The sequence below is a fragment of the Emys orbicularis genome, chromosome 4 (assembly GCF_028017835.1).
Source record: "Emys orbicularis isolate rEmyOrb1 chromosome 4, rEmyOrb1.hap1, whole genome shotgun sequence".
In the NCBI taxonomy this organism is placed as follows: Eukaryota; Metazoa; Chordata; order Testudines; family Emydidae; genus Emys; species Emys orbicularis.
Window position 1 is genome coordinate 121,756,672 of NC_088686.1, and position 19,316 is coordinate 121,775,987.

Here is a 19,316-nt window from a genome sequence, read left to right on the forward strand (position 1 = left end):
ATATACCTTCCAGTGATCAGAAAGCAATATTATAGTTATCCCTTGGGAGAAAACTAGATTAACCCAAAAAGCTGTATGAGAGTAGAGTACCGAAGGAGATTATGTGCCAAAATATCTGTGTGTATTTTCCCATAATTTTTCAATGCAGTTTGCCCGAGTCACAGTTAGGGACAGATTGTGAATAGCACTTGTGCAGAAGTGTTGAGGGGAAGCATGTATCTATCTACGTACTTGTACTGGGTCCTAACAGTGTAATATGTGAGCCTTCCCCCTTTATTGTGCACACCAGACAAAGGCCAGTCATAATTGCAGTCCTGTGCACACATTAATAGGGGACAAGTCTTTTCCCACCTATAACACAATCCATATAATGGGCCAGTCACACCAGGGAAAAGCAGGGTACATCATCCTAATGGATGGTGAAGCCTGTGCATCCCTTGTCCCCTGCACACCCTGAAGCTCAGAGAAGGATTAGGACTCCTTGAGGCTCTAGCCTTCCTGGGCTCCAGCTGGGGTGGTGTGAATTCACCACTTCTCTTATTCATTGTAATATCATCAGATGTGACTCCTACCTGTCTAGGGCATTAACCTGCATATCCAGATCAAATGACTTCTAAATATAACATTGCTGCAGCCAATTTGTGTCATAAGCTACAAGTCATATTTTGGGAGCCCTTGTGCCTTAAGATTCATTAGTACTAGGGCTGTCGATTAATCACAGTTAACTCATGCGATTAACTAAAAAAAATTAATCACAATTAAAAAAATTAATTATGATTAATCACAGTTTTAATCACACTGTTAAACAATAGAATACCAATTGAAATTTATTAAATATTTTGGATGGTTTTATATTTTGAAATATAATTATTTCAATTAAATCACAGAATACAAAGTGTACAGTACTCACTTTATATGATTATTTTTATTACAAATATTTGCACTGTAAAAATGATAAAAGAAATAGTATTTTTCAATTCACCTCAGACAAGTACTGTATTTCAATCTCTTTATCATGAAAGCGCAACTTACAAAGGTAGATTTTTTTTTTGTTACATAACTGCACTCAAAAACAAAACCATATAAAACTTTAGAGCCTGCAAGTCCACTCAGTCCTACTTCTCGTTCAGCTAAGACAAACAAGTTTGTTTACATTTATGGGAGATAATGCTGCCCGCTTCTTATTTACAATGACCCCTGAAAGTAAGAACAGACATTCGCATGGCACTTTTGTAGCTTGCATTGCAAGGTATTTACTTGCCAGATATGCTAAACATTCGTATGCCCCTTCATGGTTTTGCCACCATTCCAGAAGACATGCTTCCATGCTGATGACGCTCATTAAAAAAATAATGCATTAATTACATTTGTGACTGAACTCCTTGGGGAAGAACTGTATGTCTCCTCCTGTGTGTTTTACCCGCATTCTGACATATATTTCGTATTATAGCAGTCTCAGATGATGACTCAGCACATGTTGTTCATTTTAAGAACACTTTCACTGCAGATTTGACAAAACGCAAAGAAGGTACCAATGTGATATTTCTAAAGATAGCTACAGCACTCGACCCAAGATTGAAGAATCTGAAGTGCCTTCCAAAATCTGAGAAGGACGAGGTGTGAAGCATGCTTTCAGAAGTCTTAAAAGTGCAACACTGCAATGTGGAAACTACAGAACCCGAACCACCAAAAAAGAAAATCAGCCTTCTGCTGGTGACATCTGACTCAGATGATGAAAATGAACATACGTCGGTCTGCATTGCTTTGGATTTTTAATCAAAAAGAACCCATCATTAGCATGGACGCATATCCTCTGGAATGGTGGTTGAAGCATGAAGGGACATATGAATCTTTAGCGCATCTGGCACAAATATCTTACAACGCCGGCTAGAACAGTGCCATGCGAACGCCTGTTCTCACTTTCAGGTGACATTGTAAACAAGAAGCGGGCAGCATTATCTCCTGCAAATGTAAACAAACTTTTTGTCTGAGCAATTGGCTGAACAAGAAGTAGGCCTGAGTGGACTTGTAGGCTCTAAAGTTTTACATTGTTATATTTTTGAATGCAGTTATTTTTTGTACATAACTCTACATTTGTAAGTCCAACTTCCATGATAAAGAGATTGCACCTCAGTACTTGTATTAATTGAATTGAAAAATACTATTTTTTCATTTTTACAGTGCAAATATTTATAATAAAAATAAATATGAAGTGAGCACTGTACACTTTGTATTCTGTATTGTAATTGAAATCAATATATTTTAAAATGTGGAAAACATCCAAAAATATTTATATAAATGGTATTCTATTATTGTTTAGCAGTGCGATTAATTGTGATTAATTTTTTAAATCGCTTGACAGCCCTAATTAGCACCATTTCCAAATGAGTGCAATAAATTCTCTACCAGGTTTTATCCCTGAGCAGCTAATGTTGCAACTTGAGATGCTACATGTTTTCTTGCCAGGCACATCATGCTCATTTTCTCTGGGTTTTTGATCACTGCATTGCATTATACAGTTTTTGACATTTAGACACTATCTTACTCCTGTGTCTACAAACTGATGGCCAGAACCTACAGCAGACTTGAGCAACTGGTGGAGTCAGCACAGAGCACCTTCAGTTACCACTGACTGCAACAGGAGATCAGCGCATTCTATGAGTGCTCAGCAGCACCTCATAAGACTAAAGCACACGGACAATGAGCCCACCTACTATATCCACACCCTGTATGTTACCACAGCAGTAATTCATGGTGTGCTTAAGCCAGGCACATCATGCTCATTTTCTGTGTTAAGTGTGTCTCAGTTGTAAGTCACATAGGGCCAATTAAATTTCTACGTTTGTTTATTATTAATTATTATTATTTGGAGTGTCTAGAGGCCCCAAATCAGATTAGGGATCCATTATGACAGGCACCATACAAACACAGTAAAAGACAGTCCCTGCCCCAAAGAGCTTCCAGTCTTAATAGACCAAACTTGGGAGGGGAAACAGAGGCACAGAGAGATGAAGTGACTTGCCTGAGATCACAGAGCAGAATTCAGGTCTCCTGACTCCTAATCCAGTGCCCTCTTCACTAGACCACTATGCCTCTCTTCACTTTGCCACTGCTCTATACAGTTTATGAACAGTAATATTGATAAGGATTAAGGAACACCAGGAAAAAAAAAAATCAATAAAGTCACTTATACACCCATTTCTGCAGCCTGGTACAGATACTTTTCTCACTCTCCTATATCAATTATAGAAATTAAATTCCACAGTGGACTTAGACTTTTATTGTCACTATAGCTACTGTTCTCCCATAATAGAAAATGTAACTTCTTTATATGTGCCTCTGGCACTGTGGATTTCATCTGTGTCACAGTACCAGCACTTTATGTTGCCATATGACACTAATCAGCCATTTCCATGTCATGCTTCCGATGTTTACAGTGCTTACAGTCTTCCTCTAACATCTAGCCGTTTATTGTATTTTGGGTGATACTGCAGTTCACTCACAACAAAGTAGTGATGTTCAGTTTACTGACAATGAGTTAAGCTTTTTACATCAGAGTTTTTATACGTTTCTCTATCAAGGATTTGTCATGGCATTTGAAGGAAACCACATATCTTCTGATGAAGTCTATCATAATTTGCTTTCTATCCAGTGAAATGATATATCCTTAACAGAATAAGGAGTTATTCTCTGGATGACAATCATTCCAGTTTACATGCCAACCAAACCCATGTTTCTACAACCTGAGGAAGAGCTGAGCACCTTAGTATGTCAGTCACAGCTGATGAACGTGTTAGTACAGAAATTTCTAATGTGAATCAGGGCATATACTTTGCAGTATTTATATATATTTTATCAAACACCATATTTAGCTCTGTCACAGCTGTTTGGATATTGGAGAAATACTGTGTTCTCTATACACGAGGCCCTAGGTTTTAACATATTAATTCCCTTCTTCCTGACTTTTGAAATTAATTCTTTGATAATAAGTATCCTACTATTTTTTGATATTCTGACCTAGACAATAAATAATGACACTGAGATCCCAGTTCTCCTGAGACCTAATCCTATCACTGATTCACCTGATATTCTCTTGTCATTTAGACCCACATTTTTCAGTGTTCACTAATTTTGAGTATCCAGCTTAAGTCAAGTAGAGACTGATGTTCAGAGGTGCTGTTGAACCAACATTCTCATTGGCTTCAACCAGAATTTGGGATGCTCAGTACTTCTTAAAATCAGGCCCTAGGTGTTCAGTACTGGGCACCCAAAAACTGAAACACTCAAAATATGTGTCCTCTCTTCAAAATTTGACCCTAGTCTCTGGGCCTCTATTTCCCATTTGAAACAGGGATAATAATATTAATTTATCTACCTCATAGGAGGCATTGAAATAATTAGGGAGGGGAGGCAGCACACAGGAGTGATTGAAAGTCAGACCAAACTTGGATCTAAATGTGCAATTTCATGACCAAATATATTTACATAAATCACAGATACAAAAGTAAGCTGAGCTCTAGGACTTAAGTGCTGCAGTGGGAGTTGAGGGTGCTCAATACATGGAAGGATCAGCTTGCCTCAAGCTTGCCTACAGCAATCCATACACCAGTTATATGCCTGCTCTCTTGGTCTGCTTCTATTACAATTTTTCTGTTGCACACATAAGAAGGTAAAATATAGTCAGAATTGGTCAGCAATTGACTACACTGTGTGACTTTATAAATATGCATCTAACGCACAGTCTCGCTTTACAGGGGAGCCCATATCTGATGCAAATGCACTCACATGAAACTACAGCATTACCTTGCTTTGCTAAACACTGGCTTGGCCTAAGCAAAATCCAAATCCAAAAAGCCCACAAAGGGCAAAAGTACATAGGAAAGGGTACTGAGGATCAGGCAGCATCTGAAAGAACTGAACAGGCAGGCAGGAAGATTGGAGGAAGAATGGAGGTAGTGGGAAAGCAGCCAGAAAACCTCACAGGAGGCACATGCCGAATTGTTATAATGATAATTATTTTTCCATTAGTCTAGGACTCACTGATTCACATTCCTGCCCCTATTTTCACATGTGTAGATAATGCCTTCACTTTGTTTTCAGGTTTTCAGACTCTTTCCTTATTTCTTTTGCTTTAGATTTTCCACTGTGCAAGGATACATTTTGCTACTGTTGGTTTTCATTTTCTTCTCAGAATCCAGGCAGTGCTAGTCATGACTATCAATTTATAACAGCAGATCAACACTGCTCCACCACTTAGATTGGCTAGCTCCTCAGATACATGCTAAGGAGCATGAAACTCTATCTACCCACTCACATGCAAGCACCAACAACCTCTGCTCATGTACTTTAAACTCCTGCACTGAAGCATGTAGGCAAATAATACTGGCAGAATGAACTGCTTCCCCGATCAAAATATAATCAAAACCAAAACATAGTTATCTAGCTCTCAGGTATAACTGTCTTAGCTACCTCACAGCTGGTGATGTGATTTTTGAGGCATATACTGTTGCTATCACAACCGATTAATCTCTTCTTGCTTATTCATACAAATACAGGAGGTCAAATGCCCATTTGTGATATAAATAGCAGAAGGTTCTGATGCCACTGTGAAGACAGCTTGATGCTGACAGATGCTGAGAACCTGCAGTTCTCATTGACTTACTTGGGATTTGCAGGTACACAGTAGTTCTTCAGCATCAGGCCCAGAATAATGATCACTTGGACTTAAACAAAACAGAAGAGCTCAGTGTAAACTCAAGAGTACCTCATTATAACTAAAAAAGGACATTTAAAAGTATGCTCTATACAGAGGGATATTTTCCATTGTTGTGTGACACTGAGTATGTTTCCCAGACCTGAAGAAGAGCGCTGTGTAAGCACGAAAGCTTGCCTCTTTCACCAAGAGAAGTTGGCCCAATAAAAGATAATACTTCACCCATCTTGTCTCTCAGAGGGAAACAGACAAAGATAAATGAAATGAAAACTGATAGACTGTATGTACATTTTGATAAAACATAAAAGATGCTTTTATCAAAAAAAGTAATTTTATATCTTAAAAATCAATTTAATTTTTAGTTTTGTAACATCCTTTCTTGGTGTATAAGATACAATCATTAAAATTAACTAAGAAAGATCCAATTCTTGTCTCAAACAGAAATACACACAACTCTCATTGACTACATTCCATGCATATGTCTGAGTAATTATTCAAAATTATTATTTGCAAAAATAACAAATTGTTATCAAAGTGAAGTCTTGTGCACTCGGCAAAAGTACAGCACTCAGCTCTTCTGAATTCTATTCTGGAATTTCCTTGTGAGTTTAGACAAGTCACTTAAATTCTCCGTGCCTCAGTTCCCTCATCAGTAAAACGAAGATATTACTGCTTTCCTCACAGGGGTATTAGACAGTTAAACACTGTGACAAAGTTCCTCCTCTATCTTTAAACCTCTCCAACGCATCATCAGATCTACAACCCATCCTGGACAATGATCCCTCACTTTCACAGACCTTGGGAGGCAGGCCAGTCCTCGCCCACAGACAACCCGCCAACCTTAAGCATATTCTCACCAGCAACCACGCACCGCACCATAACAACTCTAACTCAGGAACCAACCCATGCAACAAACCTCGATGCCAACTCTGCCCACATATCTACACCAGCAACACCATCACAGGACCTAACCAGATCAGCTACAACATCACCGTCTCATTCACCTGCACGTCCACCAATGTTATATATGCCATCATGTGCCAGCAATGCCCCTCTGCTATGTACATTGGCCAAACTGGACAGTCACTACACAAGAGGATAAATGGACACAAGTCAGATATCAGGCATGGCAATATACAAAAACCTGTAGGAGAACACTTCAACCTCCCTGGCCACACAATAGCAGATGTAAAGGTAGCCATCTTACAGCAAAAATACTTCAGGACCAGACTCCAAAGAGAAACTGCTGAGCTCCAGTTCATTTGCAAATTTGACACCATCAGATCAGGATTAAACAAAGACTGTGAATGGCTATCCAACTACAGAAGCAGTTTCTCCTCCCTTGGTGTTCACACCTCAACTGCTAGCAGAGCACCTCACCCTCCCTGATTGAACTAACCTCGTTATCTCCATACTGATTTATACCTGCCTCTGGAGATTTCCATTACTTGCATCTGAAGAAGTGAGGTTCTTACCCACGAAAGCTTATGCTCCCAGAGGGTACTTATACTTATACTTCTGTTAGTCTTAAAGGTGCCACAGGACCCTCTGTTGCTTTTTACAGATTCAGACTAACACGGCTACCCCTCTGATCCTCCTCTGTCTTGGTGGGTCCTGCGCTTATTGGCGGATTTTCTTGCCTCAGAGATTCACCATGTGGGTTGGGGAACAGCCCAGAGACCTTCCCCTCTGGGAGAACCCACAGTCCAGGTCAATTGGGAGGTTTGAGGGGAACCCGGGCCCGCCCTCTACTCCGGGTTCCAGCCCAGGGCCCTGTGGACTGCAGCTGTCTATAGTGCCTCCTGTAACAGCTGCATGACAGCTACAACTCCCTGGGCTACTTCCCCATGGCCTCCTCCAAACACCTTCCTTATTCTCACCACAGGACCTTCCTCCTGGTGTCTGATAACGCTTGTGCTCCTCAGTCCTCCAGCAGCACACCCTCTCACTCTCAGCTCCTTGCGCCTCTTGCTCCCAGCTCCTCACACTCGCATCACACACTGAAGTGAGCTCCTTTTTAAAACCCAGGTGCCCTGATTAGCCTGCCTTAATTGATTCTAGAAGCTTCTTCTTAATTGGCTCCAGGTGTTCTAATTAGCCTGCCTGCCTTAACTGGTTCTAGCAGGTTCCTGATTACTCTAGTGCAGCCCCTGCTTTGGTCACTCAGGGAACAGAAAACTACTCATCCAGTGACCAGTATATTTGCCCTCTACCAGACTCCTGTACCCCACTGGTCTGGGTCTGTCACAACACCTAAATTAGTAAAATGCTTTAAGATACTCAGATGAAAGGCTATTTGTAAGAAATTGCAGTGTCTTATTAAGAACAAAAGTTTGCAGAACACAATAGACATATCTATGAAAAGATTCTGATTTCCTCACATTTATTTGTTATTCAAAAGATTCAAATGTATTATTCTATGGATTGACTGCTATTATTTGACATTTGATCTGTGCATTTAGATTTGATTTGTCAGGTAAATCTCAAAGATTTATTTCTTTTACTCAATTGGATGAGCATGCATCCACTGCTAGTGCAAATTCTGGCATATGCAAATTTAAATTTTGTTTTCCTGTGAACACGTGTGCACAGAATATTAAAATTCAATGAACAACATGACCACTCAAACATTTTCAGGAACAGGAGCAGCAGACAAATACGAGCATGGTTGAAGCAACTTCATTTAAAAATTCATGTGGTCATTTGTGGAATACTGCAATACATTTTTCATCACATCTGTTTAATTTATATCTAATGCATTTCAATACTACAGTATTTATTGCTATGAAACTAGAAAGAGTGACACTTCAGCAGACTTCAGACAAATATGTATGTGTCTATTGCTGTGGAAATTGGGTCATTACAAATTCTTCCTTCTGAATGTGCGTCATAGAACATGAAGAGGACTCATGAAGAGTTTTCTGGCCAAGGGATTTAGAGGGCCTATTATTCTCCTCCCAGTATTTACCCTCTGGTTCCTCAGGAATAGCAGTTCCCAGTTGGAAAGTTTCTGATCTAATATGCAAAGCATTTACAATAGTCAGCAGGAAACTCAATCTGCCTTTGCCTCTGCACTCTGGAGCTGGTGTAACTTTTCCATTAACTTAAACAAATGCTGCTGTATTTTTAGACCATGTAATTACCCTACATCAGCAGACTGAGCCCTGTGAAAGTACGCTGGAGAAAGATTCGAGCCCTGTGTTTCTCTGCTTATAAAACTCTGAAACCCAAACCTTCGGATGTGGTGATTAATGAAATGCCTCTTGATCATTCGATCTGATCCCACTTGCTGAGGTAAATTGTTTCAGTTTTCCATGAGCATAGATAGGATTTTTTGGCATAATGACTGGAGGGCAAAGACTTCACACTTGAAAAGACATACCACTCTGCATTAATGCATGACCACTGAGAATTGTAGCACTTTTTAACTTTCTCCATTCCCCGCTCAAAGATAAAAGACCAAGGAAACATTTTTGTTATGTCCAAAAAGAGGCCTTTGCTTGAGATGTTTTATGAACGTTCTGGTAATAGCATTAGCTCCATATACTCTGCCATTCAAAACTTCAGCAGCTCTGTGATTAAAGGCATTTGTCAGGAGGCAACAGGCATTTGGCAATGACAAAATCTGTCATTTTTCATGAAGTTGGAGTGTGCCAGTCAACAGCTGCATTAGGCTGTCATCATAATGCACCGCAAAACATGGGCAGATTCACAATGCCACCATTAACACTTTAATTCAATGTTTTGATAACAGGGTGCTCCATAAGGCATACAGTTGGTCTCTTCTGTCATATAAGTGAGTGCCTGTTTCAGATTTGTCTGTGCCTAACAGTAGAGATTTATAATGGTAACTGTACAACACAGCCAAATGATGCCTCATTTGTTGCAATATTTCATTTTCCTCCTTTGCTTGCAAAAGCTATTTCAGAGACAGACGATGAAGGACTGATATCACATATTTGCACTTCAGGGATATCTGTGAACATACTCCTACAACAAGTTACTGATCCATTTAAAATTATAGCATAAAAATCCTTACCATATAAAAAATAATGTACATTTTGTAAATGACTTTAGAATACCACACAAGCCATCATGTTGAGGAAGCAATAATTGCCACTGAGGTCCACCAAGAATTTTTGGATTAAGCATATTCAATATAACTGATTTGGATCAAGGCAATTTGATGCTGAACTAAATGTTACTTCATGAACACACAGTTTTATTTTATTTTGCAGGCCAATATAGCTTCTTATATCTCGGTAAGTTGTTATAAGGTCCCCTGTATGTAATAGCAGCTCCCAAGTATTTTAAAACAGTTACAAATAATGATCTTTCTTTGCCTTCCAAATCTACAGGAGAAATAGGTAGATTAGTTTATAGGGGTTTTTGTTTGTTTTTTATCAGTTCTAGTGGGAGTAATTTCCATAGTCTAGATCCAGCTCTTAAGGTCTCATGTCTCCTGTACTCATGGTCGCTACTATTCAAGAATTCCATTCTTCCATTACAATATAGATGTAATTGGAGGTCATGGTCATAGAAGAAGAGGTGATCTCTCAGGTAGCTAGGGCCAGTTCAATGGAAAGCTTTGAATATCAGAGCAGAGACCTTAAACTGGATTCTGTACAGTGGGGAGCTGGTGCAGAGAGCACAGCACCAGATGGATGTCTTCACAGAAACCTGTATTGCTGAGAAGACAGGCAACTGCATTTCATACCTGCTGAAGCTTTTTTCAGGGTGTGTGGCTGAAAGGACTTTGTGACTTTGACTAATCAGTTTGTAAATTAGGTCTGATTAAGGAAGTTAATAGTTACTAATGTAAAGTGAACCATATTTTCAAAATAAAAACCAGGACACTGATAGCTGCAACCACAGGGGGAAGAAGTGGGTGTTGGTCGGTGAGGAGGAGGGCAGCAACTACAGGAAGCAGAATTATATTTCACATAAAAAAGGCAGAATCAAGAGACAAACATCATAACCAGCCAGGGCTGAACCTAACTGAATTCTGTCCCATCCATTAAAAAAAAATTACAACTCATTATTTATTACATCAATTTTTATATTAAGTACAAATATTTAAAAAAATACTTTGCCTACCTTGCATTGTTCTTTTGCCTTTCCCTTCACTCTGTTTTTTCTTTTCTTCCCCTATGTATTTTACCATCTTTTCCTGTGTCTTTCACTCTATTTTCCACTCATTATAATTTTCTATAGTATGTAATCTTTGTTCTCTCATTCTCTTCTTTTTCCTATATTGTGTTCTCTTCCTCCTCCTGAGTTTCCAGGCTCTCTCCCCAACACTCCTTCCCTCTCAGTTCCCCTTCCCAATCTCTCTGTACTATCCCCACCATCATCTTCTCTCATCCACCTTCTTCCTGTCTCTCTCTCTAAAAACTCTCTCATATACATTTTGCACCCTCCAAATCTCAAAGATCTCAAAAATTTGTTCCTGGCATTTCAGTACAGGCATTCAGCATCAAATCCTGGCCCTACACATGTATGCAGCATAGAGATTGCAACAGTTTACAGTATCAACAAGATCTGTAACTGCCTAAGAATCACCTACAGAAACAGACACATGGGCCCCAAATGAGAAATCTGTGTCTCTATCCCTCCCCTTCCCTGTCCCAATTGTCACGTAGGGCAGCTGAAGAACTGAGGGATGACATCACAAAAGGCAGAGCCTCTCTGAGATCCCAGTGGGTGGGGAAGGGGCAGAGGGACAGGTTCTCCTTCAGGGCAGTCATAGCTGATGATAACGAATGGGCTGTGTGATCCATAGCCAGTGTCCATAGCACTGCTTGGCTGACCCTTCTGAAATGGAATGGTCGTCAGGGACTGAAGGATGGGAACAACTGGGCAGAAGATTCACCATCCCCTATGGCAATCACAGGACAGCAGAATGGGAGAGACCTCCAAACACTGTTCTCTCAGTGACACATTCAACCTTTCTCTCACTCTCCTGAAGCAGTTCCATGGGGTTTACAGGATTTATGTATTGTTATTTGGGGCAGCCATTGTGTCCATCTGCATGAGCTCCCTATACCCCTGAGCAGCTGCACACAATCCAAGGAGCAGATACCCTCCACAATTCCTTGTTCACTAGGCTGAACAGCCTCAGAACTAGTTGGCGTGGCATACAGCTAGATCATGCAAGAGGTTACTGCCACATAACACAGAACCAGGGTTTAGCCTTCAATGCACAGCTCTGTGAAAAAGCAATTGGGCCTGATTTTTAGGGAGCCTAAGTATCTGTAGTTACCAATGACTTCAATGGGAGTTAAGGGCACTCAGCATCTATCAGAAAATCAGGCCCATTAAGCTAACAGCTCAGAGTTTAAGTGATCAATAAATAACTCCTGCAGAGAAAATCTTGGCAGAGGGGAAAATAAAACTTTTACTCTATCACACATTTCTTTGTAAGAACCCTCTAGCTTTTTCAGAGGAATCCCCTCTGTATTACTAGTGCTGCTTCATTCTTTACTCCTACCTTTCCACAGAAATAAAATCATTATAGGTACATTTGATATGGGCCTAAACCAAAGCTCTGGATCCAAACACCCTCAAATCTTTTGGGTAATGGGGGGTGGGGATGTTGAATTCAGGATCTGAATTTTACAGTTGAGGCCCATCTATAATTTACAAAATGGCAGTACAAATCAACAGAGACAAATGCAGGGTGATTACCTTCTTCCTCTTCTGAAGTATCTAGCACACAAGCTGATGAGATACTGTCTGTTCTTTAAAGTGGCATAGTTGTGTACTTGAGTCTTGGCCAGCAGCAGTTCCTTCACAAGTTACTCCTACAAGTGTGAATACTCCCCGTGTGAGTGCTATTGCTGAGATGGGTGCCCATACAGAAACCTGTGGACCACCCCAACAGGTCCCTCTGGAGCTCCTGTTCTGCATGACCTGTGGAAATGCCTCACCATAATTTCTGCAAGGAGCCAAAACCAGTGTGGAATAAATTCTTTGGTGTCCATGGGATTTTGGTAGGTGTCTAGGCACAGGACCGTACCAGAATTGGGCTAATAATGTCATTTTCTCTACCATTTCTTAGTCTCATTGCTGGTTGTGGATTGCTCCCATGAGGAATGTGCACTTGAGTTCAGAGAGTCACCCAACTCATAGAAGGACGTTAAACTAGGCTCCCTCATCTAAAGCTAAAATCCATAGGCCAGATCACCCCCTTCCCAGAGAAATTTCCTGTGGAAGGGGAGGGACAGAGTTTCACCTCATGGAATTTATTGGGAAGCACCCCCCCACACACAGTGAGAGATTTGGGAAGCATTGAAGTGTGCAGGTGGAAAAACACCTCCCAGACTCACAAATCTGTAGAGACAGGAGCTTACCAGACAAACATCCAACCCTCCACATGGCTCCCCTGACCTTCTGCTCCCTTGGCAACATAGCTTCTATTGACTGGGTCCTCCTCTGCCTGCTTAAGGGCAGCCACTGTGGGGACCCAGAGACAGTTAATACAGTTCCAAGTCACATTATGTCCTGACTGAATTTCTGCATAGGCAGGGTCTGTAGGAAACAATTCAGCAGAGTGTAGCCAGTCCTCTGCTCTGCCCCACTTATTCCTTGCCCATTTTGAACAGAAGCCTTTTTGTCCCAGGAATAGGAGCAATGCTGTGGAGATCTATCTTCAGAGAGTCCCCTCACTGACATACATGAAAAAGACACTAACCACTACCATGTTAAAGCCCAGACTTTCCTTTAGACCCAATCAAAAATTTTCCAATGAAACTTTTTTCCACTTGAAAATTGGGGTTTCAGCAAATGAAACATTTTCCTCCATTTTTTATTTTTCATGGAAAAATCAACAACTCCCCCTCACCCCCCCCCCAAAAAAATTCTGTTTTTGTTTTTTGACAAAATTCATGGTTTTCTGCAGAAAAAAATTCTGAACTCTACTACTCTTCTTTATCAATTCAGGTTGTATTGATTTAGGCTTCATGAACAAGGTTGTACTTTAACCTCAACTATGACATTAGAGCCATGTCAGCCTAAACAACTTTCCACAAAAATCTATTCAGGAATCTTTATGCAAAAAAATAAATAAGAAGATTCCTGAACCTAGAAGGAAATGGAAAAGGAAAAAAAAAACTTTTCTCCAGGGAAACTCAACATGGTGCCTCTTCACTTAATCTTTCTAGATTCATCTTCACTGTAATCATTATCACAATTTGGTTCACATTCCTTCAGCTGCTTTATTTTCACATTTATTTTTTTAATCAGTATGTCTATGTGTGTTTTATTATACCCCACTCTGCAAATGGTTCTCTTTATTCCACTTCTCTCCATAGCAAGTGTGACTATAAAATAATCTGTATTTTACAAGCTGTTGGATGTAAACAAAATAATCTTCCCCACTGCTATCATTACTATACCACATCCTCCCTTAAATTTCAAATTACTGTATGCTTCCCATTGTTTATAATGTCAAACAACCCCTGATTTTCCTCTTACTTACACTGGTTTTATACAAGTGTAACTCCATTAATTTCAACTGAGTTATTCCTAATTTGCAATGGTGAGGAAGAAGAATCAGACCACAAATTCTCAGTTATAATCCAGTAATTCCAGTGAAAAGAGTAATGCTGGATGATGCAAATGAGGGCAGAATTTGGCCCACAAAGCTCCCACACTTTCAAAATGTGGTTAAAGTAGTAAATTATAGTTCATAAAATATTAATTTTAGTACCTACCTACAAGTTTAAAAAGAGTCGACAGTCTGAATTTCTCTGAATGCTTGTATTTCAAAAGATCAACTGAAGAAGCTGAAATGTGGATGAAGAATCCTGGCTTTGCAAATGACTCAAAGGAACTGTATCCTGGGAGCCATGTGTTCTTGTGGATGGCAAAGGTTGATCTGTTATGGAACTCTTCACTTTCTTCCCATTTGGAAAGAAGCAGGGTATCATTGGAAGCCAAATGAAGAAAATAATTTGGTCGGTCAGCTGCTTCAAATGAAACCAAGTTGGGATCTGAAAAAACACAACAACATATTCACTGGACTAAGCAGAGTGGGCCAGATTTATCTTTGGTGTAACATCACTAAAGTCAATACCACAGTAAGGATGAACTTGGCCCAGCTCTTTTAAGGAAAAATATTAAATATGCATACATGTTGCTGGCTTTACTCATATTGAGTACCTGGTAGCCCCAATGATTTCAACGGGACTATAATGCATGGTATGGTACTTGTCAACATGAGGGTGCAGTAATCTAGCCCACAGTGAGCATATAACTTCAGTTCACTACCTTTGTTAGCCTTATTTTTATCCAAAATTAAAATACAGTCTCACCAGTTTTACAAAGTTATGCTTGCCCATTTGGAAGTTATAGCTCAAAAGCTCAATTATTCATTTAAAATGAAGTAACTAAAATGCATTTTACATTTAGCTTGTAGGGTCATGTTTTTCAGTTTCCAAGCAGTCAGCTCTCCAGCTATCCTCAGGACAAATAATGTTAAAAACAGAATTGGAATGTGCCTATCCTTATACTAGTAACGGCTCTATTGTCGCAACCTTATACATGTGGTCATTACTTTGCCACTAAAACAGTCCCACTGATTTCAAGCAAACTTCTGTGGGACCACTTGCAAAGTAAGGTACTGCTCAATGAAAGAACCGAGTCCATTATGAGCACCTGTTGCTCACAGTATTACTTCATTTTATTTTTCTGTAAACTGTGGTATTCTGTTTAAAATAACCATAGAACAACTGTAAAATCAACTATCCCCTGAGGACTGGATAATATTTCTTTTAAAAGAGGGCACAGAGAACAAATAATCTCCATTAAACAGATGTTTTATTATGCTCTGTACCATATTTCTGGAGCACCACTTATCTTCCAAGTATGACAACATTTATTTATTTGAAACATAGAATTGCATGGAAGAGAGTATCTTTTCTATTACTGGCTGTAGCGGGTACATTGGCAAGGCAATTTGTATCACCTACTCTGTATACAACAGTTACTTTATTACCAAAAACTCCCCGTCTTCTTTTATCACTGGTCTGAAGCTAATAAAATTTACCCATTTTTCTGGGATACAATTTACTATCTAATTTATAAAACTACAAATTACATATCTATATGGCTGCTGTGGATAATCATGAAGGAAATTCCAATATAATTGGGCTGATGATACAAAGAAATTGTTATACAGATTTTGTAGACTCCTCCAAGGCCAGATGACTAAATGACATCCTCTTAATGTTATAATGGAGTCTGCAAATCCTGGTTAGGCAGGGTAAAGCTTGAACAGAAGAGGTCTGTGCATGGCTGGAAAAGGAGACAAAACCTTTCTCCCCAAATCAAAGGCAGGATACCAGGGCACTAGTATAGAAAAACTGAGATTCCTGCTACAGACTAAGAGCAGAAGTAACAGCCCTGTCCCTCTGCACTCTCCTACATGTAATTTTGAGCCAGTTCTACAGTGGAGCCAGACTCACTAGTTAGAGCCCTGCAATTCCCTCAGCCAACCCACAATGACCCATTCTATGGTCCCACACAGAAAGCCACAGAAAAACATTGCTCTATGGCAGGCAGGAGGTGCAGAGTCTACTCCTTACAAGCTCTCTAGGGACCTGATCAGCAGGATCAGACATTTCTGGTGCATCTTGGGTTAAGGATCATTAAAATATTTATTATAACAAACTTTTCCCCTGGCAGTGAAATTGGATGCACAAATAACTGCAGTATTTCATCAGGATCACAAATATGGAGGTTACAATGTTGTTTTGAAAAAAGTATTTATTTATAAAGCTGGAATCACCCAATTAAAACCCACGGAGTGCAGAGGTTGGCGGACATTGTTAAAGTTTAGAATCAGCTGATAGCTGCAGAGGAAAGGTCTGTGGGCAATTCTGTCCTCAGGTGCAGGACTGTATTTCAAGGGCAGAATTTGCTGTGTGTGTTCACTCCCCACTCTGTCTTTGTCTTTATCTATGTTTATTTTCAGGTTGCAGTGACTTTACCATGTGCTTTGGGCTTATACCATCCTGAAGTCAGCATAAAGCTCGCGGCATCTCCCGGAACAAAATCTTCTGCTCTCACTGGGAAAACATAGCCACCCAACAGTTTGGCTGCCATTGCAACTTCTCCATCCCAGTAGCTGACCAGTTTGTAGGGACCCTTTCCCAGAACTGTTGAGAGAGAAGCCAAAATTAACTTTCATGTTCAGTGTCACAAATGCTTGAGCTCTCATATATTATCTTAGGCAAACTCTAAACAAGAACAACTCCAGCCTGAAAACTATTCCAGGCTTCATGTGCTAAAATGAAATGGCAGTGCCTTTCGAAGCAACCCCCACCCCGCAAAAAAACAAAAACAAAAACAAACACTTCCACCTACTAGCTGTAATTAGACTGCACAAAATTTCCAACTTCATTTCACAAAGATTTGTGAGAACTTTCCCCTTTCCTCCCTACCTCCATATCCCTCTAGGTTTCATTTTTAATTGGGTTCAACTAACATAAAATGTAGCTGACACCTCAGTTGTGCTCCTGGTTATGTGCCCAAACATAAAAATTTGCATGTGGACAATAATCTCGCAGGAGACCAGACTAGATAATTACAGTGATCCCTTCAGGCCTTAGAATCTATGGCTAGATATGGATAATAAGAATGAACATATTATATTTAGGCTTGGAAGGATTAGATTTCTACCAGTAAATGTTGGTAAACATCGATTTTACTGTATACACACAAACCTCAGAAAAAATATTTCTACTAATAATCAAAATGTACAGCTAGGCAAATTAAGAAAAAAGCTGCTTAAGAACTTATTACAGTCAAAATCTAATGATTTAGACTAGACTTGTTACAAATGGACTAGCAAATGAATAGTAAACATAGGTATGATTTGTTGATTTAAGGATATTTATTTGGCATATTTTGACACATAGTTTTGACAGTTTGTGCGTTAACCATTTATAAAGCTTTAACTTTTTGAATCTCAATGTTTACGGTTACTGAATAATTGTCTGACTCCCACCCACACCATAATTTCCCTCAACTATGAAAATTTAAAGGTCGATAAAAATCTAAACAGGCTTAACATAAATATTAATATTATCCATCAAAATTACAAAAAAACATAAAAATTGAATTCTGCCAAGCCTAATTATATTACCTATATCTACATACACACAATGCTGAAGTAGTGTGGTATAAAAAAGTCTTATCAGCCTGAATTTGAAATGGGCGTATTATCCTTATACATATGTTCTGAGGTTTTGCAAAGATTCACACAGCTTCCTCTACATTTGAAAATTAACTATTTGACAGATGCAAAATAATACAAACATTTTTTGCAACTGATGTGATTTATTTAGCATATGTCTGGTAATACCTTATAGCAAATATATATTTAAATGCTAAATAGCTGTGCTGAAATATAGTGAACATTTATTAGATGATTTTCAGCTATAGGATTAATATATTTGTATTATAAGGATGCTACCAGTAGCTCTCAGTAAATCACAGCATTATTGAAATCACATTATAAATGCCTCTGTTTAACAATACTCACTCTGAGTACCTTTCTCAGAGCTCAAGATCAGCTCTTTGTAATGTCAAAAATGTGTCTCTTTCACCAATAGAAATTGGTCCAATAAAAGATATTACCTCATCCATCTTGTCTCTATTTAACAATAGTCATCATGTATAAATGAACTTCTTGGATAGTAAGAGTGCATGTATAATGTTATCTTTTTGTATACATGTGCACACAGTGGTGTAGTAGTGTGATATAAAGGTATTATCAGCATGAATTTGAAATTGGGTCTCTTATTCACAAGTGATAAAACCGAAGGGCGAGTTACATTGTGATCAAACACATGCTGATAAATACTTCCTATGATGTCACACCATCACCTATTTGATTATACCAATAATATTGTAGAAAAACATATTTTTAGGATTATTTTTTTTTAAATTAACTGGGACTATTTTTTGTATCCTTCTGCCTTAAAGCCAGGTCTCTTAGTTCCCCTGCATGGAAAGTAAAGGGTCAGAAAAAGCCATAAAATGTCCTGAAATGGCATTTCTATAACTAATAATTATCATGAATTAAAGTCTGATATCTCAGGCTCTTTCAAGGCATGAATTATGCACTGAATCCCATTAATAAATTGGCAATATAAAAAGCATCTGTTTCCAGCTTTGGAGGGATATGAGATACACAGCTCTAAGGTCAGGACATTGTTGTTCCCAAAAAGCCCATCACTGGCCCAGGACTGGATCTTAGCCTTCTTGAGCCTTAGGTCAGGCTAATATTTTGGGGAGAAGGAGGATGTGTTTTTGTGGCAGGATGATTTTTTTTTAATGGCAGCTGTTTGGCCTATTATAACAAGTCCTTATGAGATGGATTAGCAGGTAAAGAGAAGGTGAAGGGGGTGAAAGTTATATGACAAATGTATTTATCACATGGCTATTACTATCAGAAATGTAGTGGATATATAGGCATATAGATATACACACATGCATACTCACACTTACAGTAATTATCCACCCACAGCTTTTAATAACAGTTAAAACTAACATCACAATTTGAAAATGTACCCCTTATTATCTAATTTTACTTTGC

The 19,316-nt window shown here is 39.1% G+C and overlaps 1 protein-coding gene across 1 annotated transcript in view; it reads right to left on the bottom strand.

Annotated features, from left to right (window-relative positions):
• Window positions 1–19,316, bottom strand: part of OTOG (otogelin) — a 147,292-nt gene that overhangs the window by 55,730 nt on the left and 72,246 nt on the right. The window contains exons 28-29 of the mRNA XM_065403357.1: window positions 16,705–16,872; window positions 14,428–14,706 (exon numbers count right to left, since the gene is read on the bottom strand). Of these exons, the coding sequence (XP_065259429.1) occupies window positions 14,428–14,706; window positions 16,705–16,872 (447 nt within the window). The remainder of the gene's footprint in view (window positions 1–14,427; window positions 14,707–16,704; window positions 16,873–19,316) is intronic.